We start from the raw sequence: 24,727 nt of genomic DNA on the forward strand, positions 1-24,727 counted from the left end.
AAATTATAGTCATATTCAGGTCACTGTGATATTACTAGATGGGATCCCCTCACCGGGCCAGTTAATAATGCCTGCTCTGACTCTGGCCATAAATTTGAGCTTTTTCTATTACTCAAGCTCAATCAGAGCAACAAGAAAAGTTTCAGCAAAGGAGGAAAAATTCTCCCACAATTGTGAGATGGATTTATATAGAGAACACCAGGATATGGTAATTTAGGTGTAACAATTAAATCATACTAAGGATAATCTGAGGTTATTGATATTTCTCCCGGCAATCTTGATTCCAGCTTGTGCTTCTTCCAGCCCAGCGTTTCTCATGATGTACTCTGCATAGAAGTTAAATAAGCAGGGTGACAATGTACAGCCTTCACGTAATCCTTTTCCTATTTGGAACCAGTCAGTTGTTCCATGTGCAGTTCTAACTTTTGCCTCCTGACCTGCATATAGGTTTCTCAAGAGGCAGGTCAGGTGGTCTGGTGTTCCCATCTCTTTCAGAATTTTCCACAGTTGATTGTGATCCACACCATCAAAGGCTTTGGCGTAGTCTGGCTTGGAGAATTTTGAGCATTACTTTACTAGCATGTGAGATGAGTGCAATTGTGTGGTAGTTTGAGCATTCTTTGGCATCGCCTTTCTTTGGGATTGGAATGAAAACTGACCTTTTCCAGTCCTGTGGCCACTGCTGAGTTTTCCAAATTTGCTGGCATATTGAGTGCAGCACTTTCACAGCATCATCTTTAGGGATGTGAAATAGCTCAACTGAAATTCCATCACCTCCACTAGTTTTGTTTGTAGTGATGCTTTCTAAGGCCCACTTGACTTCACATTTCAGGCTCTAGGTGTGTGATCATACCATCGTGATTATCTTGGTCGTGAAGATCTTTTTTTGTACAGTTCTTCTGTGTATTCTTGCCACCTCTTCTTAATACCTTCCGTTTCTGTTAGGTCCATGCCATTTCTGTCCTTTATCAAACCCATCTTTGCATGAAACGTTCCCTTGGTATCTCTAATTTTCTTGAAGAGATCTCTAGTCTTTCCCATTCTGTTGTTTTCCTCTATTTCTTTGCATTGATTACTGAGGAAGGCTTTCTTTTCTCTTCTTGCTATTTTTTGGAGCTCTGAAGCATATTGAAAAACAGAGACATTACTTTGCCAACAAAGGTCCATCTAGTCAAGGCTATGGTTTTTCCAGTGGTCATGTATGGATGTGAGAGTTGGACTATAAAGAAAGCTGAGCGCCAAAGAGTTGATGCTTTTGAACTGTGGTGTTGGTGAAGACTCTTGAGAGTCCCTTGGACTTCAAGGAGATCCAACCGTCCATTCTAAAGGAGATCAGCCCTGGGTGTTCTTTGGAAGGAATGATGCTAAAGCTGACACTCCAGTACTTTGGCCACCTCATGAGAAGAGTTGACTCATTGGAAAAGACTCTGATCCTGGAAGGGATTGGGGTCAGGAGGAGAAGGGGATGACCGAGGATGAGATGGCTGGATGGCATCACCGACTTGATGGACATGAGTCTGAGTGAACTCCGGGAGTTGGTGATGGACAGGGAGGCCTGGTGTGCTGCGATTCATGGGGTCTCAAAGAGTCGGATACGACTCAGCGACTGAACTGAAGGATGATCAGTCTAGTAACACTAGAAAACTGGGCTATGTGCCTTACAGATGGTGGTGCCAATATATAATTTCCCTGGAAGATAAAGATTCTACAGAGCAGACTAAGTCAGATGACTGGCGATATACTGCGCTACATCTAATGGAAGCTCTTAACTTAAGCCTTACTTGTGACTTTACTAATACTGCTGGCTATGTTATTTGTATTTCACCTGTTTTACAAAATTACTGTTTCCTACACTGTCAAATGTGTGTCTGAGGCCTCTAATAGAATAACTATCATCCCATATGAGATTGATGATGGCAACAGTGTAACTCTAGATATGGGAAGAAGCAACAAGAGGGAATATTTTCCTGGACCAAGCGGCTAGTAAGAGGTGGTTCAGAGAATTTTGGACACTGTTTCATGGCCTAGTCCAGTAACAGCACATTGTATGGCCTGTCAACAAAATCTTTGCCAAACTTGAGAATGGACACTCTCAGCACCATGGGATAAAATGGTCATGAAATGTCCCCCTCAAAATCATGGTCAAGTTTATGAGCAAAAAGGGGCCCTGCCAACTGAAGACTGACACTCGCCATCTACATCTACAAAGATTAAATCATGGCCGCTGCAGCTGCTGACTTTCAACGGCCCTGAAAGGAGTTCAGGGTGAAAATCAGGAATGAGGCACTCTGTGCTCTGGGAAAAACTGGCAGAACAGGCCTTCAGATAGTTAGATCTTTTCAGGAGAAGATTTTATGAGTCCCAATTCTTGCATCTTCTCATACCTAGAGAAACACTTACGTCATTAACAGTGAAATCTGCTTTGGCTATTAAGGAAAAGTTTACAATTAAAAGTCAAAATAGAATAGCTGTGGTTCAGATATTCTGGGAAATAACTAGGTGATGCTATGGGTGTACTTTCAGATTAGACCTTGTATTGCTAAACACTTAGGTTTTCTGAGTTGTGTCAGGCTTGGATGCCACCATTCTCAAAACAATGTCTGCTGGAAGCTAGTAACTGCAACCTTACTTTTTATAAAACTAGGCAATTGGCTACCTGGCTACAAGTCTCCCTAAAGTGCCAGGTCCAGACTGGGTTTCAGGCCTATTCTTCTAAAAAGAAATGAGACTTATTTTGTCTACTAAATTCCAGTTATCACTCCTCCAACTACTTCTAATTTGGTCTGTTACACCAAAATGGCAGACCAAGGGATTGAGATTTTAATCATACAAGACTCAGATCTAGAACTTGGAACTCAGAAATACTTCCAATTCAGTGTCTATACTCCAAGCTGAGGCAGTCCTATGCTCCATTTTGACAGGAAGTTATCACAGTCATAGTTACCTAGTTCCCTAAATTAAAACTGAGTAGAACATGAGAAACACTGGGCTGGAAGAAGCACAAGCTGGAATCAAGATTGCTGGGGGAAATATCAATAACCTCAGATATGCAGATGACACCACCCTTATGGCAGAAAGTGAAGAGGAACTAAAAAGCCTCTTGATGAAAGTGAAAGAGGAGAGTGAAAAAGTTGGCTTAAAGCTCAACATTCAGGAAACTAAGATCAAGGCATCTGGTCCCATCACTTCATGGGAAATAAATGAGGAAACAGTGGCTGACTTTATTTTTGGGGGCTGCAAAATCGCTGCACTTAATCCTTGACTTAGATCTGGTGGTGAGAGACTTCTGCTCTGCTAGGTAGGCCTACACCCATGCACAGCAAGAAGAAGTTAAAGAAAGAGACCTCCATCCCAATTCCCAAGAAGCATCTTGAGTATGAAGTCTCCCAGGGGGAAGTTGTTAGGGGAAGCACACTGATTGAAACCACCCACCCTGGCCAGGCACCATAGTAACCATTTGCATGAGGTGTTTTATGACAGGAGATCCTGATAAGGAATAGGGAACTAATAAGCCACCACCAACTGGAAGAGTTCGGGAAGGGTCGAAAGGAGACACCACATATCTGTCCACTTCCCAGAATCCCTCTCACTAGCATCCATCTCAGCTGTGCAACGTGTGCGCCACCAGAAAACACTCTGAATTAGAGTGATTGGCCAAAGACCACCCGGAAACTAATCCCATCACCATAAAACCTGAGACTGCGAGCCACGTGGCAGAGCAGTTCTCCTGGGTTCCCTTACCCTACTGCTCTCCACCTGGGTGCCCTTTCCCAATAAAATCTCTTGCTTTGTCAGCACATGTATCTCCTCAGACAATTCATTTCCGAATGTTAGACAAGAGCCCAGTTCCGGGCACTGGAAGGGGTCCCCCTTCCTGCAACAGGATCACATTATACATGCAGATTTTGCCCTTTTTATATAAGCCCTTCCATTCATATAGCTTATAAAATACCAGACAGCAAGGCTCAGCTCCCCATGTGCATTTAGCAGGTGGCTTATCTCAAGTCAGAACTCCCACAGTGTGGTTACAGAGCCCTGGAGACACCAAGGTCCGCAGCATTTTTTCTGAGATGAGACTTCTGTGCAGGCCACCTACCACAACGGACACAATGTGTTCTCTTCCACTTGCGGAAGTCAGAAGTACACAGTCCAGGTGTCTGTGGGGGCGCCCCTCTGGAGGCCCCAAGGGAGAATCACCTCCACGCTGTTCTCAGCTTCCTTCCCTGGCCAGCGGCCCCTTCCTCTTGTTACTGAGTCCAGGCTCACTCTGCTCGCCACGTGACAGGCCAATGAATCTGAGACGAGGTGCTGAGGCAAGGAAAAAACTTTCATCGGGGAGCCAGCAGACCAAGAAGATGGCAGGCTAGTACCTCAAAATAACCATCTCATTGGGGTGTGGAAGCCAGGTTCTTTTATAGATTAGAGAGAAAGAAGCAATGAGGAACTAAAGTCAAAAGGCAGGAACAGGAGATGCACTGGGGCAGTAAAGTGAAAGGGTCTTCAGTCTAGCAAAACATCTTCAAGGGAGCGGCCAGCCTTTGGAAGGGGTGTGTTGTCATCTATTCACAGGTGGGCAGGGACAAACTCTCTCTCCATGAGCTGAACAAAGGCACTTTAGTTTACAGCCAAGCAGAGGGGCAGGGTTCTCCAGGCAAGCCATTGAGTATGATGAAAGCAAGTCAAAGAAACAGTTTCCAACACGGGGTCAGAACTGGCTTTCTCCCTGCAACTCTCTCAGCTGGCCAGCCTTAGTTTCAGACTCCTCCTTGCGCCTCTTCCATTCAAGGATGCCTGGGATTTCAATGGAGCTACACAGATAATCCAGGATAACGGCTCCATTTCGAGATTCTTTACTCAAATTGCAGAGTCCCTTCTATCATGTAAACAAAAAAGTGAAGTCGCTCAGTCGTGTCCTACTCTTTGCGACCCCATGGACACCAGGCTCCTCCGTCCATGGGATTTCCTAGGCAAGAGTACTGCAGTGGGTTGCCGTTTCCTTCTCCAGGGAACTTCCTGACCCAGGGATCGAACCCAGGTCTCCCACATTGTAAACAGATGCTTTCTGTCTGAGCTACCACTTGATCTTAGCCAAAAGGCCATGTAAAGTAACATATTAACAGGCTCCAGGAATCAATCACAGGCGCAGGGGAGGGAGATTATTCAGCCTCCACAAGACTCTCTTTTTCACTGTATTCATAGCGCAAGAGCCACAAGTAGTAGGTAGTGGCTGGCATTCAGCACAAATCCAAGTAGCACCAGAACTTCCCTGCTGGCTCAATTGGTAAAGAATCCACCTGCAATGCGGGAGACCTGGGCTCGATCCCTGGGTTGGGAAGATCCCCTGGAGAAGGAAAAGGCTACCCACTCCAGTATTCTGGCCTGAATTCCATGGACTGTGTAGTCCATAGGGTCGCAGAGTCGGACATGACTGAGTGACTTTCACAAGTGGCACCAACAGAGACTGGCGAGCACTGAATTCTCTACCACCACATTACCATTAGACAATAAAAGCCTGTTTCCCTTACAAATGCCCATCATGAAACAGCAGAAGTTATTCAGTTTATGAAAGTGCAAACGGAAAGAACACACAAAACCCTTTAGCATAGACTGTTCAGCAATGGTGTCACCTTGAGGAAAAGCAAATATTAAATTTTGGGAAAGGTGTATTCACCAGTGGGGACCTCCAAAATCACTGCAGATGGTGACCACAGCCATGAAATTAAAAGATGCTTACTCCTTGGAAGGAAAGTTATGACCAACCTAGACAGCATATTAAAAAGCAGAGTCATTACTTTGCCATCAAAGGTCCGTCTAGTCAAGGCTATGATTTTTCCAGTGGTCATGTATGGATGTAAGAGTTGGTCTATAAAGAAAGCTGAGTGCCGAAGAGTTGATGATTTTGAACTACGGTGTTGGAGAAGACCCTTGACAGTCCCTTGAAGATCCAACCAGTCCATCCTAAAGGAGATCAGTCCTGAGTGTTCATTGGAAGGACTGACGTTGAAGCTGAAACTCCAATACTTTGGCCACCTGATGCAAAGAGCTGACTCATTTGAAAATACCAATTCTGGGAAAGGTTGAGGGCAGGAGAAGAAGGGGACAACAGAGGATGAGATGGTTGGATGGCATTACCAAATCAATGGACATAAGTTTGGGTAAACTCCGGGAGTTGGTGATAGATAGGGAGGCCTGGCGTGCTGCAGTCCATGGGGTCACAAAGAGTCGGACATGATTGAGCAACTGAACTGAACCTATATTAAAATTAAATTGAAAAGAAAAAAAAAAAAAAAAACCTTGTTAGAGTCCTCAATAATCTTTTAAGACTAGAAAGAGATCTTGAAAACAAAAGATCTGAGGACTACTGCCTTAAGAGACATACTTGAGTTATTAGTCAAAGCCAGGCATTTTGTGGATACGTGAGAGAATGTTCTGTTTTACCTTTTTTCTTTTGAAAATGTCTATGGGTAGCTACTCCCTTTCAAATTTATCATAGCTACAATTATTGTGACCTTGTCACATGGAATATAAGATCTGGACCTTCTGTTCATCTTTTTCTTTTAATTTTATTTTTACTTTATTTTACTTTACAATACTGTATTGGTTTTGCCATACATTGATATGAATCCACCACGGTTGTACATGAGTTCCCATCCCATATCATCTCTCTGGATCATCCCCGTGCACCAGCCCCAAGCATCCTGTATCCTGTATCAAACACAGACTGGCGATTCATTTCTTACATGATGGTATACATGTTTCAATGCCATTCTCCCAAATCATCCCACCCTCTCCCTCTCCCTCAGAGTCCAAAAGTCCATTCTACATATCTGTGTCTCTTTTGCTGTCTCGCATACAGGGTCATCATTGCCATCTTTCTAAATTCCATATATATGTGCTAGTATACTGTATTGGTGTTTTTCTTTCTGGCTTACTTTACTCTGTATAATCGGCTCCAGTTTCATCCATCTCATTAGAACTGATTCAAACGTCTTCTTTTTAATGGCTGAGTAATACTCCATTGTGTATATGTACCACAGCTTTCTTATCCATTCATCTGCTGATGGACATCTAGGTTGTTTCCATGTCCTGGCTATTATAAACAGTGCTGCAGCAAACATTGGGGTACACGTGTCTCTTTCAATTCTGGTTTCCTTGGTGTGTATGCCCAGCAGTGGGATTGCTGGGTCATAAGGCAGTTCTATTTGCAATTTTTTAAAGAATCTCCACACTATTCTCCACAGTGGCTGTACTAGTTTGCATTCCCACCAACAGTGTAAGAGGGTTCCTTTTCTCCACACCCACTCCAGCATTTATTGCTTGTGGACTTTTGGATCGCAGACATTCTGACTGGTGTGAAATGGTACCTCATTGTGGTCTTGATTTGCATTTCTCTGATAATGAGTGATGTTGAGCATCTTTTCATGTGTTTGTTAGCCATCTGTATGTCTTCTTTGGAAAAATGTCTATTTAGTTCTTTGGCCCATTTTTTGATTGGGTCGTTTATTTTTCTGGAATTGAGCTGCAGAAGTTGCTTGTATATTTTCGAGATTAGTTGTTTGTCAGTTGCTTCATTCGCTATTATTTTCTCCCATTCAGAAGGCTGTCTTTTCACCTTGCTTATGGTTTCCTTTGTTGTGCAGAAGCTTTTAAGTTTAATTAGATCCCATTTGTTTATTTTTGCTTTTATTTCCAGTATTCTGGGAGGTGGATCATAGAGGATCCTGCTATGATTTATGTCTGAGAGTGTTTTGCCTATGTTCTCTAGGAGTTTTATAGTTTCTGGTCTTACATTTAGATCTTTAATCCATTTTGAGTTTATTTTTGTGTGTGGTGTTAGAAAGTGATCTAGTTTCATTCTTTTACAAGTGGTTGACCAGTTTTCCCAGCACCACTTGTTAAAGATTGTCTTTACTCCATTGTATATTCTTGCCTCCTTTGTCAAAGATAAGGTGTCCATATGTGTGTGGATTTATCTCTGGGCTTTCTATTTTGTTCCATTGATCTATATGTCTGTCTTTGTGCCAGTACCATACTGTCTTGATGACTGTGGCTTTGTAGTAGAGCCTGAAGTCAGGCAAGTTGATTCCTCCAGTTCCATTCTTCTTTCTCAAGACTGCTTTGACTATTCGAGGTTTTTTTATTTCCATACAAATCTTGATATTATTTGTTCTAGTTCTGTGAAAAATACCCCTGGTAGCTTGATAGGGATTGCACTGAATCTGTAGATTGCTTTGGGTAGTATACTCATTTTTACTATATTGATTCTTCTGATCCATGAACATGGTATATTTCTCCATCTATTAGTGTCCTGTTTGATTTCTTTCATCAATGTTTTATAGTTTTCTATATATAGGTCTTTAGATTCTTTAGGTAGATATAATCCGAAGTATTTTACTCTTTTCGTTGCAATGGTGAATGGAATTGTTTCCTTAATTTCTTTTTCTACTTTCTCATTATTAGTGTATAGGAATGCAAGGGATTTCTGTGTGTTGATTTTATATCCTGCAACTTTACTATATTCGTTGATTAGCTCTAGTAATTTTCTGGTGGAGTCTTTAGGGTTTTCTATGCAGAGGATCATGTCATCTGCAAACAGTGAGAGTTTTACTTCTTCTTTTCCAATTTGGATTCCTTTTATTTCTTTTTCTGCTCTGATTGCTGTGGCCAAAACTTCCAGAACTATGTTGAATAGTAATGGTGAAAGTGGGCACCCTTGTCTTGTTCCTAACTTTAGGGAAAATGCCATCAATTTTTCACCATTGAGGATAATGTTTGCTGTGGGTTTGTCATATATAGCTTTTATTATGTTGAGGTATATTCCTTCTATTCCTGCTTTCTGGAGAGTTTTTAAAAATATGGAACGCTTCACAAATTTGTGTGTCATCCTTACACAGGGGCCATGCTAATCTTCTATCGTTCCGATTTTAGTATATGTGCTGCTGAAGTGAGCACTGTTCATCATTTACTTGTATCTTCCAGTAGATACAAAATGATTTTCAAGAAAGGCCCCTGACCCTCCCCATGAGTACAGCCTCTACTTTTCATTAAGAGGACTTCTAGTGCCTTCTATTCAGTCTTAGGTTGTGTTAAGCTCTTCAAATGCTTAAGGAAAATGAGCTGAATATAAGTACGTAGCTGTTATAATTCCAAAATATAATTCTAAAATCACTGCTATGTAATGTTATATAAAACCTTCCACCAAAAAAAAAATAAAATGACAATAGTGATACACCTTGACGACTTCTGAAACTCCATGCCTTTTCCAAAACCGTCTGAATTATATCTATGGATCCTGACAGAACACCATAAATAATCGATGCCAGTACCATATAGTAACAGTGTCCTTGTGAAATCAGGCCCTGTGATTCAAGCAGGTGATGTTAATGGATGTTATTACAAAAGAAAGCCCTGTGAAAACTACTGCTGTTTACTGCAATCACAGGTCCTGAAAATCAGCCTAGCGCATAGGAAGGAATCATTCCATCATGTTGCTCAAAAATGGATTATCTTAAAATCAGTAACAGGGAATCCGCTGAGAAACTGATTTTTTCCTCTCATAAACACTGAGAATCACTTAACTAAACAGGCTTCCTAGTTTCACTCCCCATTACAAAGCTTAGAGCCAAATTCCCAGTCTCCCCTCAGAAAGTACATAGCTGTTAAGCTTTCACCAACATTCATCTCTAGGTTTCCTGCATTTCAACCTGTTTTCCTTTTGCTCCATCCTTCTCAGAAACGTAGTTATGTCCTGAATTCTGTGTGTCCTTACATGCTGCTTTACGTCTTTTCTCTCAAAAGACGTAAAACGTAAGTGTATTTCCCGTTGTAAATACATTAGCAGTTTTCATCTAACAAGATCTAAGATCCTGGTTAATATGAATCCACTTCTAAGCAACAGCTCAGTTGGCGGGGCTAAAGCCCTGCTTCCAGGTTTGCAGGACTAAGGCCTGGACCCTGGACTGTGAGGTCTGCCAAACCCTGAGAGGCATCCAAGGAGATGGCCAGCCAGCTTCTGGCCTGGCCCCTCAGCCTCCACTTTCCAGGCCTCCTCCCCTGAAATCCCTCGTGTAGACAGTACTGGTGAACGTGCCACCCAGAGGGACATGAGACCCAAACACAAACATTCTGAATAAAGCTACATCCATTCAAATGAAAATGCTGGATTCTCTGTAAGAGCTCAGAAGGGAAAGGAAGTTCTAGCAAAGATGGACAGGTCACAAGACCAGGACAGACAGTCCACCTTGCAGTCCCATGTGCTATGCAGCTCTCCGAGTTCTGAGGCTCAGCTTGCGGTATACATGTGAAACAGAACACCACAATCTGTTCACATGTGGTGTCTCTGCATTCCAGACCCTGTGATTATGTGCCCCATGGTCTTGGGAAAAAAAACAAACAGCTTACATTTGAATCTAGTATTTCCAAATGTTTAAGGTTCTTTATATCCACGGGATGGCAAAGCATCAGACATGCCTTAGCAACCACACAACAACAGACATGGAGGGGTCAGGAGTGAGCCCTCTGGATGCTTCCGCTCCTCACACGCTTTCCCTTGGACTGTGACACTACCATTCACAAACAATCTAGAAACGTGAGAGGGACTCGACACAGCAAGTAAGCTACACTATTCACATTTCACGCACAATAAAAAGGGATGTAAGGAACTAAACTTTAAACTCATTACCGTCATCAACACAAACTAATCATTGAGAGTTACTTTGCTGAACAGTGGCTGACTCTAGTTTTCAGTTTTCTTACTCCGAGTGAGGCCAGTACATTTAAGAATAACGCGCAGAGGTTGTGCAGAAGAACGCTTGTGTGTTTCATTTTCAACGAATCAAGAACCATATGGCTTTCTTTAATGAATACAACTCTGACAACAAAATCTTGGCCCTTTCTTCCTGCAACTTCTAATGAAAAATTTTGCATTTTCTACAGAATTTGAATTACAGACTAAAGTGACTCACTCAATATACTTAAACACATATCAAGTCTAATTTGTCAGCTTTTCACTAGTTTATAGACTTTTGATACTACCAATTAGTCATCATTATCATTATGGATAAGCTCTATTTTTTAATCACAGCATATTCTCTATCATTTAGGATTCACTCTGAGCAGATAAGGCTGATTTCATCTTTGAGATCCATGGGTCCATCTCTTTAAGCTATTTTCAAAACAAGAGCTATGCAACATGTTAAGTAACTCAATTATTCACTGGAGTCAGGGGACTCCACAGTGGTTTATCTCTGCAACCTAAATCCTAGTCCAGAGTCGTATTCCAGTTTTAGACAGGGCTATATTCCTTTTTGATACTACCAGGAGTGTTCCCAACATCTCACCTGAATGCTAAATTAAAAGGACACTGGTCAAGTTGGGGGACCGAGCCTAAGGAGCCCAAGGGGAAGGAACAGAGAAGACAGGAGCCCCACTGCGAGTCACAGAGGAAAGCTCTAAGGCCCAGCAACTGGCTGGGGCTACACAGCTGATAGCTGGCAGCGCCATGGCGTAAGCGCAGCTCTAGGGCCCAGCGACTGGCTGGGGCTACGCAGCTGATAGCTGGCGGCGCCATGGCATAAGCGCAGCTCTGCAACTGGAGCGCCAGTGACCGTGAGGTTTCTGTCCAACACCCAAGCAGACACCAACAGTTCTCTCTAGTGACTGATGACTTTCTGGTGTTCTAAAGAGAAATTAAGTCAAAGACTACTTAACACTCAACCGCGTGTCCCACTGCCCACTTCCATGCTCCAGACTCAGGGATGACCTCTGCCCTCAGACACCTGTCCCGGCCCAGATGGGGAGGTCTCCCTGGGGCCGCACTTCCTCCAGGACAGCCCTCCCCAGCTACTGTGAAGAGAACCACGTCCATTCTGCTGACAGAAGTGAAAGCAAAGTGGAAAGTGAAGTCACTCAGTCGTGTCTGACTCTTTGCGACCCCATGGACTGTAGCCTACCAGGCTCCTCTGTCCATGGGATTTTCCAGGCAAGAGTACTTGAGTGGACTGCCATTTACCAATACTACCAGCTACATTCGCTGTCTCACAACATAATCCCTTTTCTCCCAACTGGGCCTTCATGCCTTATCTCCCTTTCTAGAACACTCTTCACAATTCTAAACAGATATCAAAATAATATCCTTTTGGGGACTTCCCGGTAGCCCAGTGGCTAGGACTTCACCTTCCAATGCAGGACATGTGGGTTCGATCCTTGGTTGGGAAGCTAAGATCTCACATGACTCACAGCCGAAAAACAAAAACAAAACAGGAGCAATGTTGTAATGAATTCAATAAAGACTGGAAAATAGTCCACGTCAAACAACTTTTAAAAATTAATAGTAATACGCTTTCAAGATGTAACATTTAGAACCTGTAACCACCCAAGTTTACACGTACATAGTTGTTGTCAACTGCTGTTCCACAACCTGCACCTTCAGCCAGGCACTTCTGAGGACAGACTGCATGGAAAACATTAATAGCCGCTTACCCCTGGTGGTTCCAACTTCTCCCTTGCTGACAGAACCTTCATTTTGTGTGGCTGGTAATGTGCCTAACCACAGGAAACAAATCAGGATTGTTCTAACCAGTCAGTAATCCTCCTAGTCAGGGATCAGTCTAGGTGTGGGCATGTAACTCAGTTCTGGCCAGTGACGGAAGAGGAAGCCTACTGATGGGGTTTTTGAAAAATATCCTTCCTGGTTAAAAAAATAATGGTAACAAAAGAAAATTCTTCTTTGTCCCCTTGCTCCTTTCTTCTGACGTGACACACTCTCCTGTGGAAAACTATAAATGAAGACATCACCAGTCCTGGAAAGATGCAAAGAGCTGGTCCTCCTATGTCTTTCTACTACCCTCAGTTTCTAAGTGCTTCATATAAAGGGCCAGGGAGCTACTTAAACACAGAAAAATGGGTATGTTGTTAAATTTCACCTGATTTTTCAAATTATGAATATATGTGTTTATCTGGTTTATAACTTTGTAATTAAAATTAGGGGGGAAAAATCCACCAACAAGGAAGAGAGCAAATGGCCAATAACAGCAAAACACTGTTGTCGCTTTTCTAAATCAAACATTCAAGATACAAGGCAGTGAGAACCTGAGCTGCCAACACTGTGAAAAGAAGTCAAACAGGTACTCCCAACAGCCTTGTCTATTTGCCCGGAGCCATTTCCAGTTCACAGCAGCACCATGACCGTGCCCTCCAGCTGAGAGCTCTCGCCCATCTCCTGGGGCCACAGAGACAAAAGCACTTGGGAGTGGACTCGAAGGGGCCAGCATCCTGGAGAAAAGAGACTTCATACCACGATACCTTTCTCTTCAAACAGCTACAATTCCTAGACTTTAGGAGCGAGAGGCTGAGAAACCAAGCACAGGGCAGCGGTTCGGAGCCTGAAGCAGTGAGCAGAGTCGCCATCAGTCTCAGCCAGGCACACAGAGACCGAGAGCCTTTGTGAACATGCCAGGCTTTCTCCTAGACCCTCAAGAGCTCTGCCCTAAAACTAAAGTGAGCCAAAAACAGACTAAACCTCAGGAAGCCTGAAACCAGGCTGCAAATTCTCTCCATCTTTGATGGGATCATTGCAATTGGCTCCTGGACTACCCGTCTGCCAGAAACTCTAAATACACTCTGGTGAAGATATCACCTTCACCAGAGCACCTGTAAGTATTTGCATACAACATTCAGCACTCAATAAGAATTACAGAGCCCAGCTGCTGCTGCTGCTAAGTCACTTCAGTCGTGTCCGACTCTGTGAGACCCCATAGACAGCAGCCCGCCAGGCTCCCCCGTCCTTGGGATTCTCCAAGCAAGAACACTGGAGTGGGTTGCCATTTCCTTCTCCAATGCAGGTAAGTGAAAAGTGAAAGTGAAGTCGCTCAGTCGTATCTGACTCTCAGCGACCGACCCCATGGACTGCAGCCTACCAGGCTCCTCCATCCACAGGATTTTCCAGGCAAGAGTACTGGAGTGGGGTGCCATTGCCTTCTCCAGAGCCCATCTGCAGTCAAGGTCAAAAGGCAGAAACCAAAAGCAAAAGAGCAAGAGATACAGACTCACAGGTGACCTCGACATGAGATGACTCAGACATGAACTTTTAAACAAGTGATTAATACAAAGGTGAAAAAAAGCACACACATACAAAAAAAACCACGGAGAATTTCTCCCAGAGTACAGAAGTACTATTTAAAAACAATCAAATGGGAATTCTACGGCTGATAAATAACTGAAATTCAAAACCTGACAAAAAATAATGAGATAGCACTACACACCTGTGACAAAAGCCAGACTCCAGAACATGGACACATTATCAAAAACTGACAAGAACGGGCGCAGCAGGAGCTCTCAGTCACTGACAGTGGGAGAGCGAAGAGGTGCAGCCACTTTTGGCTGCTGCTCATAAAACCACAGAGGTTAAAGCGTCTGCCTGCAATGCGGGAGACCCGGGGTTCGATCCCTGGATCGGGAAGATCCCCTGGAGAAGGAAATGGCAACCACTCCACTATTCTTGCCTGGAGAATCCCATGGATGGAGGAGACTGGTAGGCTACAGTCCACGGGTTCGCAAAGAGTCGGACACAACCGAGCGACTTCACTTCACCTCACTTCACTATAAAACCCCACCTAATACTTGATCCAGCTATCTATCAGGTTCCTTGCTACTTACCCCAGTGAAGTGAAACATCCAAATTAAAAAAAGAAAATATAGAAGAAAGCATAAGAGACACAAGTGAAAAGATGTAACAAATGTGATTGGCGTCTTAAAAGGAAAGCAGAGGGGGAATACTAGAAACAATACTTGAGGACACCAGGTCAGAATTATCCAAAAATGAAAAAAAACAAAACAAAACAAAAAAAAACCAGGTCACAATTCAGGAAGTGCTAAACCCCAGCCAGGATAAACAATAAGAAAACTACACTTAGGCACACTATGACTAAGCTTAAGTTTCAGGAAAACCAAAGACAAAGTAAAAAGCCTATAAGAAGCCAGACTGGGGGAAAAATACAACTGACTTTTCAACAGAAGGCAAATGACATGAGAATTATATCTTCGAAGTGTTCAAAAAAGATCGATGTAAATCTGGAATACAGCTGCAAAAATATCCTTCAGAAATAAAGATGAAACAAAGGCTTGTACAAAAACTAAGTGAACTTACTGCTAGCAGATTGCAATTAAAAGAAATACTAATGAGAGTTCTTCAGGCAGAAAGATAATTTTCCCAGATAGAAACACGAAAATGCGGGACAGAATAAAGAGCACCGGAAAAAGCAAAGCCGCGAAACCTAAACAGGTATCAGCATAAGACAACAGCAATGTCTTGTGCAGTTTAACATATATAAAGAATTAAAATAGCAGGCGACAATAGCACAAAAAGCAGGAGGGGAGAGACGGGGCTAACATATCCTAAGGCCCTTACATTTCCAGTAAACTGGTAAAAGCACTCATTTATGCCACCCTAACCATGAAAACCCGAGAAGGCAATGGCACCCCACTCCAATACTCTTGCCTGGAAAATCCCATGGACGGAGGAGCCTGGAAGGCTGCAGTCCATGGGGTCGCTGAGGGTCGGACACAACTGAGTGACTTTACTTTCACTTTTCACTTTCCTGCATTGGAGAAGGAAATGGCAACCCACTCCAGTGTTTTGGCCTGGAGAATCCCAGGGATGGAGGAGCCTGGTGGGCTGCCGTCTATGGGGTCACACAGAGTCAGACACGACTGAAGCAACTTAGCAGCAGCAACCATGAAAACTGGAAGGAATCCACTAACTTTAAGTTTCATCCTAATTCTTCCACTATTTTAACTCTGTCAAATGACTTATATGATCCTTCAGCTGTCATGAATGAAATGAAGGCATATAACCAAGCTTGATGACTCATTTTATTTGTAATTAATTCACTCATTCAATAAATAAGCACCGACTATATGTTCAAAGGGCTTCCCTGGTGGCTCGGCAGCAAAGAATCTGCCTGCCAATGCAGGAGATGTGGGTTCTATCCCTGGGTCAGGAAGATCCCCTGGAGAAAGCAATAGCAATCTACTCCAGTATTCTTGCCTGGGAAATCCCACAGACAAAGGAGCTTGGAAGGTTATAGGCCATGGGGTCACAAAGAGTCAGACACGACTCTGCGACTGAATAACAACAACAAATATGTCAAGAGAGAAAAGTACTAATTTATAGTAGAACTAATAAGAATACATGTTATAATCTCTAGAGTAACCCATCAAACAAAACGTAAGAGAATGCATAACTAACAGTATTGGAGGGAAGGAAGCAAGGTGGGAAAAAAAAACCAACTGTGACAAACAGAACAGAAGTAGAAAGACAGTAGGCTTGACCCTAAATATATCAGTGGTTACATTAAATGTAAGCGGACTACATTTACATAAAACCAACGCAAGAAACGAAACTCATACATATGCTGGGATTCGGTGCGTCCAAGCGCGCTCAGTCCCTTCAGTTGTGTCCGACTGTTTGAGGCCCCATGGCTGTAGGCCGCCAGGCTTCTCTGTCCATGGGGGTTCTCCAGGCAAGAACGCTGGAGTGGGTAGCCGCGCCCTCCTCCAGGGACCTTCCCCACCCAGGGGCCGAACTGTTATGTCTCCCGCACTGGCAGTTCTTTACCACTAGCACCACCTGCATTCTGGTACAAAGATAGCCAAATATTTCAGGGTAACAGAGGGAAAAGTACAGAAGCAGACCTACAGAAATACATCCGCCTGATAGATGAGAAACATGTCTCTCCAACACACTGGAAAATGCAAGATTTTTCAATATATGGGCTGAATAGTTATCCACATAGGAAAAAATGAATCTGAACACTTACATCACATGTAAAAATTAACTGCAGTTAGATTACAAAACTAAATGCAAGAGACATACAAACAGTAAAACTTCTAGGAGATAAGGAGAGAATAGCTTCTTGATCTTGAGGTATGTATGGGAAGCTATCTTAACACAGAACAGGAAAAGTATAAAGAATAAAGGAAAACATTAACTGGGTTTCACTAAAATTGACAGCATCTTCATCAAAAGATTCTATTAAGAGCAAGAGAAGACATGTGCAATACATAAATCTAACAAAGGACTCAATCAGAATGCATAAAGACCTCTTAGGCAAAATGACTGAACAGGCACTTCAAAAGATAATATCTAAAAAGCCAAACAACACACAAAAGGCATTTAAACTCATAAGCCATTGCTGCTGCTGCTGCTGCTGCTGCTGCTGCTGCTGCTGCTGCTAAGTTGCTTCAGTTGTCTCCAACTCTGTGTGATCCCACAGACGGCAGCCCACCAGGCTCCGTCATCCCTGGGATTCTCCAGGCAAGAACACTGGAGTGGGTTGCCATTGCCTTCTCCAATGCATGAAAGTGAAAAGTGAAAGTGAAGTCACTGAGTCATGTCCAACTCTCAGCAACCCCATGGACTGCAGCCCACCAGGCTCCTCTGTCCATGGGATTTTCCAGGCAAGAGTACTGGAGTGGGGTGCTATAAGCCATTAGGCAACTGTAAATCAAACCCAAAATTTGAGACTACTGCACCCACATCAGAAGAGCCCAAATTTTTAAACTGATAACATCAGGTATTAGTGAAGACGTGACGCAAGCAGAACTCTCACACACTGCTGACACGATGTACAGACTGTAACCACCTTCGACAGGATCTGACATTCACACACCTGTCATCTAAGAGGCCATCTTGAGGGATAAATACTACACAACTGTGTACATGATATGCACTGAAATATATGCACCTGAAAATTCGCAGCACCATTATTGTCAACAGCCAAAATCTAAGAAAAATTAATTTAAAAAACCTAAATGTGTTTCACAACATATGATGGATAGAACAGATAAACTGAAGTGTATTTACAAATGGCATACTACATGGCAATGAAAATAAGTTAACTATTGCTATCTTCAACAACATAGGTGAATCAAAACACAAGTAAATGACACCAGACTCAAAAGAGTATATGTAGTATAAATTCTTTTCTATAAAGTTTAAATACCTGCAAATGTAATCTGCGGTGACAGAAATCAAGATAACAGTTACGTCTGAAATTGGAAGGGGGAACACGGGCAGATTACTGGGAAACTGGTCATGTTTTATTTCTTAATTGAGGTATATGACTGTAACTACTTTGTAGAAATTCATTCATTTCCATGCTTGTGACATGGTGATTATTGTCCTCATTTTATGTATCAATGAGGCTGGGCAAAGAGATGCCCAGATAGCCACTAAAACATCATGTCTGTGTGTGTCTGTGAGGGCCTTTCCCGAAGAGATGAGCATTTGAACTGGCGGACTGAAAACTCTACTCTTGCTGGAGCCGCCCTCGGACATCAGCACCATGGGACCTGGGCTGTCAGGAGTGGACTGGGCCTTAAGTCACTGGCTCCACTGGTTTCCAGGCCTTCGGATCTGGACTGGAACCACACCACCAACTCTTCTGAGCTCCCACTATGCAGCTGGCCGCTGGTGGGACTTCTCAGCCTCCGCCATCACATGAGCCAATCTTTCATAATAAATCTCTTTCTGTATGTCTCTGTCTCTCTCTATATATAATATATACCCCGTAAGTTTTGCTTTTCTGCTTCAACTACAGTTGTGTGCCTCTCTGCAGTATATTATACTGAAATTTTTATGCTTATCCACATATGAGATTTTCTTTTGGGCTTCCCTGGTAGCTCAGTGGTAAAGAATCTAGCTGTACTGCACGCCACTCAGGTTTGACCCCCGGGTTGGGGAAGATCCCTGAGAGAAGAATACAGCAACCCATTCCAGCATTCTTGCCTGGGAAATTCCATGGACAGAGGAGCCTGGGGGGCTACAGTCCACGGAGCGGCAGAAGAGGTGGACAGAACCGAGTCAGTAAACAACAATGAAAAGTGGACACCAGTGGCAGCTGCGCATCGTGAATGGACCAAATTCCAATGCAGTGTACACTTTAAAATGGTTACATGAATCACTGCAATTAAAATAAAAACAGGGACTTCCCTGGTGGTCCAACGGCTAAGACTCCACACTCCCAATGCAGGGGGCTCAGGGTTCAACCCCTGGTCAGGGAACGGAATTCCATATGCCGCAACTAAGAGCTCACATGCCACAACTAAAGATTCCGCATGCTGCAACTAAGACCCAGCACAGCCAAATAAATAAGTAAAAATAAAACAACAAAACAGTCATCCCCAAACTTAACCTCAATAAAACAATGTCTACCAGCAGACATTCATGATAACAAATATCACGATGAGCTACAATGTCAAACTTACCCACTGCTGTGTCACCATCTAACAAATTGTCATCTTCAGAAGTCTGGAAGTCCATAATAACACCTGCCCCGTCTAAAAGCTCCTCATCACTACTCACACTGGTTATACTGTTGTAGCTGTTTCTACAGTAGCCTCTATGGAACAGCTGCTCAGACTCCATTTAGCTGTCTGGTTATCTGAAAAAAAAAGGCGGGGAGGAGGGGAGAAATGGCTTTAACATTTTCCCAACATACAATAAAAACCATCTGCTTTAACAATTTAAAGAAAACTTCTGATCTCATATTAAAAAAAAAATACTAACTTCATTACTGTAACAATAGCTAACTCTATTGGGTTAAGTCTTTGGGGATCATTTAATAATTCTGTTCTCCCCAAGCAGTTGTAAAAAGGAATGAAGAACTTCTTCAGGTAATGGTATAAAGTAGTCTCTTAGATCCATTGTTTCAAAATACAAAGTACAGAGAAGTGCTTACAATATACTACAGTATATGCAAGGGCGTCCCTGGGGGCTCAGATGGCAAAGAATCCGCCTGCAATGCAGGAGGCCAGAGTTCAATCCCTGGGTCAGGAAGATCCCCTGGAGAAGGGAATGGCACTCCACTCCAGTATTCTTGCCTGGAGAATCCCATGGACAGAGGGGCCTGGCAGGCTACAGTCCATGAGGTTACAAGAGTTGGACACGACTTAGCAACTAAATGACAACCACGGGATATGTGGGGCTTCCACCCAAAGAAAGGGGCCTGTGGTAGAGGCTGACCTGCAGCACATAACTGGCTGTGCGTGTACAGACCACCTCTGGAGAGAGTTCTAAGAAAGTTGCCCACAGGAGAAAGGAACAGTTGCTGACGCACCAGGTATGAAAGGGAGATACTAGTACCTTTTGGATATCTCACCAGGTATAAATACTAATGTTAAAGTAATGTCATTTAAACACCTGTAAAATTCCATTCTCCTTTCATCACTTTAAAATTTAAAGCTTCAAAGCCCATAGTCAAATATCAGCCATGAAAACATGGTAATAGGTCACTATTTGCATTTTTTTCCATAAGAGAATTAACAAGCAAGAACATGTTTTCAAGGCTCTTACTCTGTACTTTAAGAACAGTGTAACTCCTGAATAGCTTGGTGTTTTAAATGCCATCTACCTACTTGCTCAACATCAAAACGAGTGAGCGAGACACCAGCAAGAGGTTCGAAAGCTCTGCGGGTGGGACTTGAAAGCTAGAGTCGCAGGAGCAGTTCACCCAGCAAGCCTGGTAAACCGAGATTTGTCAGCCGTCACGACGAGCACACACGTGAGTAAAGGTGAGTGGAACTATGCACGGTCCACTTTCAGTGCTGAAATCTAGCACGGAAGACTTGAAGGTCAAAACACCCTCTAGTCCTCAGGATATTTTCCTCTGGCCGGGTGGGGCTGGGGTGGGGGAGAAGTAACTTCTAAATAAAAATTACGGGGTCGCAAAGAGTCAGACATGACTGGGCAACTTAGCAACAACTTTTAAAAGATGTATAAATTACCTCACTTAAAGAGAAGTCAAGGGAAGGTGGAGCTTGAGAGCTCTGGTCTGAACATCTTACGCAGTAAACCGAACGTAATACACAGATAACAGTGATCAAATTTCAGACTGTTGACTTAATCAAGCAGGTAAAGAGAGACGTATTCAGTGTTCAATAAACAAGGCCTTTCGACTACAATGCTAATCTCGTCGTGGTAAACTAGCACCTAAGTTACAAAGAAAATCGTAAATATTTACTTCTTTGCAACTTTACTGATGTTTCATGATTACCTCTACCAAAAATGGCCTATTATACAGAGATATGTTAGAATATATTAATTAAAACAAGAGTTTTATTTCAAGGTAAATGTTAGAATAGTATGAAAATAACTGTTCATGCTAAGAACTTTGCAGTGTCCACAAAGGTGATCAAATTCAGTATTGTGGCTCTTGAGTAAAGAACTAAAAGTTAAAAAAAAAAAAAAGCATTAACAATTCAAAAGTCATTTTTATTTTGATGTAGCAAAGCACGTCCACTAAGGTTTTGCAAAGAACACAGACACTATTCTTCACTTCTTTACGTGACGGTCACACTGGAAGCACTTAATACTTGTGATAACATGCGTCAATGGACATTAATTTGCTAGAGGCTGCACAACACTGAGAAACCGCGCTAAAGTAAAACTGCGTCCTGGGCCCTCCATCAGCAAGTTCCAACACAGCTCCTCCATTTTGTCCCTAGAAGTCCCTCAAAAACTGTTAGTGATAACTTGTAAATTAACCCTTTTGCAGTGTTTAAAAAACTTCATTTCACGAACACCTCTGATACATCTAAACTTCACAGCTTTCTTTGTAACAAGAGCAACCAACTCTGTTTCAAAGTTTATTAAAATCAGTTCTGTGTGGGTTCCTATTTCTATAAATTCAACAACTTTAAAAAACTATTATTAACCCAGAAACCTGTAGAGCTGAACTGTCTGACCAGCAGTCACTAGCCCTGAAACATGGCTCTAAGGAGAAGTATCTACAGGATTCCTGTACTTTCATAATAAAAGGAATGCCAAATATTTCATTAATAATTTTATATTGATTCTGTGATGAAACAAATGGGCTTTCCCCAGTGGCTCAGCAGTAAAGAATCTGCATGCAACGCAGGAGACACAGGTTCCACCCCTAGGTCAGGCAGATCCCCCGGAGGTGGAAATGGCAACCCACTCCAGTAGTGTTTTCTTTTCTCCCCACCCCAATATTCTTTCCTGGGCAATCCCATGGGCAGAGGAGCCTGGCAGGTCACAGTCCATGGGGTTGCAAAGGGTCATATAAGATTAAGGACGCACGTGTGTGCTGAAATAATACTTTAGATATAATGGATTACATAAAATATATCATTAAAATTAATCTCACCATTTTCTTTTTAATGTGCTAACTAAGAAATTGAAAGTTATACATGTGGCTCGTATTTGCAGCACAGGTATTTTTATTGCTCAACACTGCTATAAAAGAGTCAAGAATCCATGAAAGCACAGAGTAAGTACACAGAAGGAATCTGGACACCAGTGTTAAACCACTTCAGATTCTAAACTCCATCCCCAGGCTTGATCACAAAAGGCTATTTAAACCGTTAATACAGCAACTGAAATTCTGCATAGAAAAAAAATGAATACTACAGTCTTATTTTTCCTTTTAAACTGTCAAAAACATATTTAAAACCATTTCAAATCATTTTAACAGACACAGTGACTTGAGGATATACTCCTGTGGAGCTATGAAGAGTAGAGCTAATCCGAGAAAAATCCCCAGGGAGAAAACTGGTGCGCTGCAGTGACTTCCTCAGTGACCCGTGCACCATCGCCCTGGCCCTTCGCATCTCTTCTCCACCCTGCAGCCGGCATGACCTGTTCTCAGGGCAGGCCTGATGCTCACCTCTCCCCCTGGTGCGCTGCAGTGGCCTCCTCAGTGACCCGTGCACCATCGCCCTGGCCCTTCGCATCTCTTCTCCACCCTGCAGCCAGCATGATCTTTTCTCAGGGCAGGCCTGATGCTCACCTCTCCCCATGCCAAGGATTAAGGCCTTATCACTTCTCACCACGTTTTGCCAGCAAAGTCTTCAACACAGCAGACAAGCCCGTGCAGCCAGGCCTCTCCCAGACACACACCCTCCTCTGGGCCCTACGAGGTTGCCCCGGTGCCTGCCCAGGCTCAGCTGCTCCCTGGGCGTGGAAAGGGCCCTCCCCTCTTCATGGAGGTGACAGTCCCACGTATCCTTCAGCTTTTACCTCAAGCACCCTCTGGTCAGTGAACAAACTCTTCAGCAGAGTTTATATGTCAGGCACCACCCTAAGCACATTACAAACTTATTTAGTATCTGTACTAACCAAAACCACAGCCCCAAAGCTCAGGCTCCACTGTCATCCCCATTTCACAGGGGAGGACACTGACACGCGAAGAGCTGCAGTAACCGCTGCAAAGTCGTGTGCTGTAACGAAGCTGCCTCAGCGCCCGTCCACCTGGGCTGCCGCCCCGTCCAGGTCCAGTGCGCACGGTGAGTCCCCCGCCTCCCCTGACGGCACACGCCCCAGGTGCAGTGTCGCCCTGCTTTGGGGGATAACTGACGGCTGTCCGTCCCCTGGAAGGCGGCACAAAGCCTGGCCGCGCCCATTTCTGCACAGCACCACGCGCCTACGAGGGCTTCACTTTTTTAAACTTTTTACTTGGAGACAGTGGAGATGAGACGGCTGGGTGGCATCACCAATGCAATGAACGTGAACTTGGGTAAACTCTGGGAGATGGCGAGAGCCAGGCAAGTCAGCCTGCTGTGGCCCACGGGTCGCAAGGAATCGGACACAACTGGGCGGCAGAACAGCAATGGTGATTTTGCACGCAGCTGCAGTAAGGAATTCAAAGAGCTCCCGCGTCGCCTCCCCTGAGCACCCCGAGCGGTCACGCGGTGACGCTGACACAGGGCCTCCCCTCACAAGGACGCCTCCTGCTGCCTCTACAGCCACAGCCACTCGCCTCCAGCCCCCCAGCGCCGCCCGTTCCTAACCGCTGGCGACCTACAGCCCGCTCTCTATTTCTGTAACTCTGCTGCGTCAACAGCACTGCGCAACTGGAGTCGTGTGGTCCGCGCCCTTGGGGACGAGCTGTCCGCTCGGCACCCAGCAGGACTCTGTGCAGAGCCGTCCGGGGCTGGGGTCTGCCAGCAGTCCTCCCCTCTTCATGGCGGAGTCGTGCTCCGTGAAGCGCACACCACGTGTGTTTGTTTAGCCATTCACCTGTGGAAGAACATCTGGCTCTTTTCCAGGTTTGGGCTATCACAGACAAAGCCACAATAAATACCGATGTACAGATTTCTCTGTGAACTTAAAGTCTTCATTTCTCCGGGATAAAAGCCAAGGACTGCTATTACTGTGCCGTATGGTAACTGCATGTCTGGCTCCTAAAGAAACCGCCAATTTAACATCCCTCCCCACGATGTCTGGGTGAGCCTGGTTTTCCACATCCAAACCGGCACTTGGTGGTATATATGTTTCACCATTCTGACAGGTGTGTTTTGGTATCTCATGGTTCCTTTAACGTGGTTTCCCTAACAGCTAATGTTGAACATATCTGAAGTGCTTACTTGCTATCTGCATATCCTCCTCAGCGATATGAGTGTTCATATCTTTTGCCAATTCTAACTGAATTGTTTTCCTTCCGAGTTTCATATTTTAGAATATATATCTTAGATACCAGTCCTTTGTCAGATATGTTGTTTGCAAATACTGTCTCCCACTCTGCAGCTTGGTCTTCTTCTTTCTAACAGGGTCTTGTGTGTTGTTCAGTTGCTAAGTTGTATCTACTCTTTTGTGACCTCATGGACTGTAGCTCACCAGGCTCCTCTGTCCATGGGGTTTCCCAGGCAAGAATACTGGAGTGGGTTGCCATTTCCTCCTCCAGGGGATCTTCCTGACCCAGGAATCAAA

The 24,727-nt window shown here is 43.8% G+C and overlaps 1 protein-coding gene and 1 non-coding gene across 7 annotated transcripts in view; both read right to left on the reverse strand.

Moving 5' to 3' along the window:
- The window catches only part of CLCN3 (chloride voltage-gated channel 3), a 102,554-nt gene that overhangs the window by 72,075 nt on the left and 5,752 nt on the right, over positions 1 to 24,727 (reverse strand). For 3 of the 6 annotated variants that reach the window (XM_060411065.1, XM_027964640.2, XM_027964637.3), the window contains exon 2: positions 19,267 to 19,442. The exons of 2 other annotated variants lie outside the window; for them this stretch is intronic. In XM_060411065.1, the coding sequence (XP_060267048.1) occupies positions 19,267 to 19,426 (160 nt within the window). In that variant the 5' untranslated portion in view covers positions 19,427 to 19,442. Of the gene's footprint in view, positions 1 to 19,266; positions 19,443 to 24,727 lie in introns of those variants that run through there. One more of the 6 variants, XM_060411064.1, reaches the window with a different exon arrangement.
- On the reverse strand, positions 8,850 to 8,952 carry LOC114113299 (U6 spliceosomal RNA). The gene has a single exon (XR_003588362.2). It is a non-coding gene; the product is annotated as a U6 spliceosomal RNA (small nuclear RNA).

This window comes from Ovis aries, chromosome 2, assembly GCF_016772045.2.
Source record: "Ovis aries strain OAR_USU_Benz2616 breed Rambouillet chromosome 2, ARS-UI_Ramb_v3.0, whole genome shotgun sequence".
Classification (NCBI taxonomy): Eukaryota; Metazoa; Chordata; class Mammalia; order Artiodactyla; family Bovidae; genus Ovis; species Ovis aries.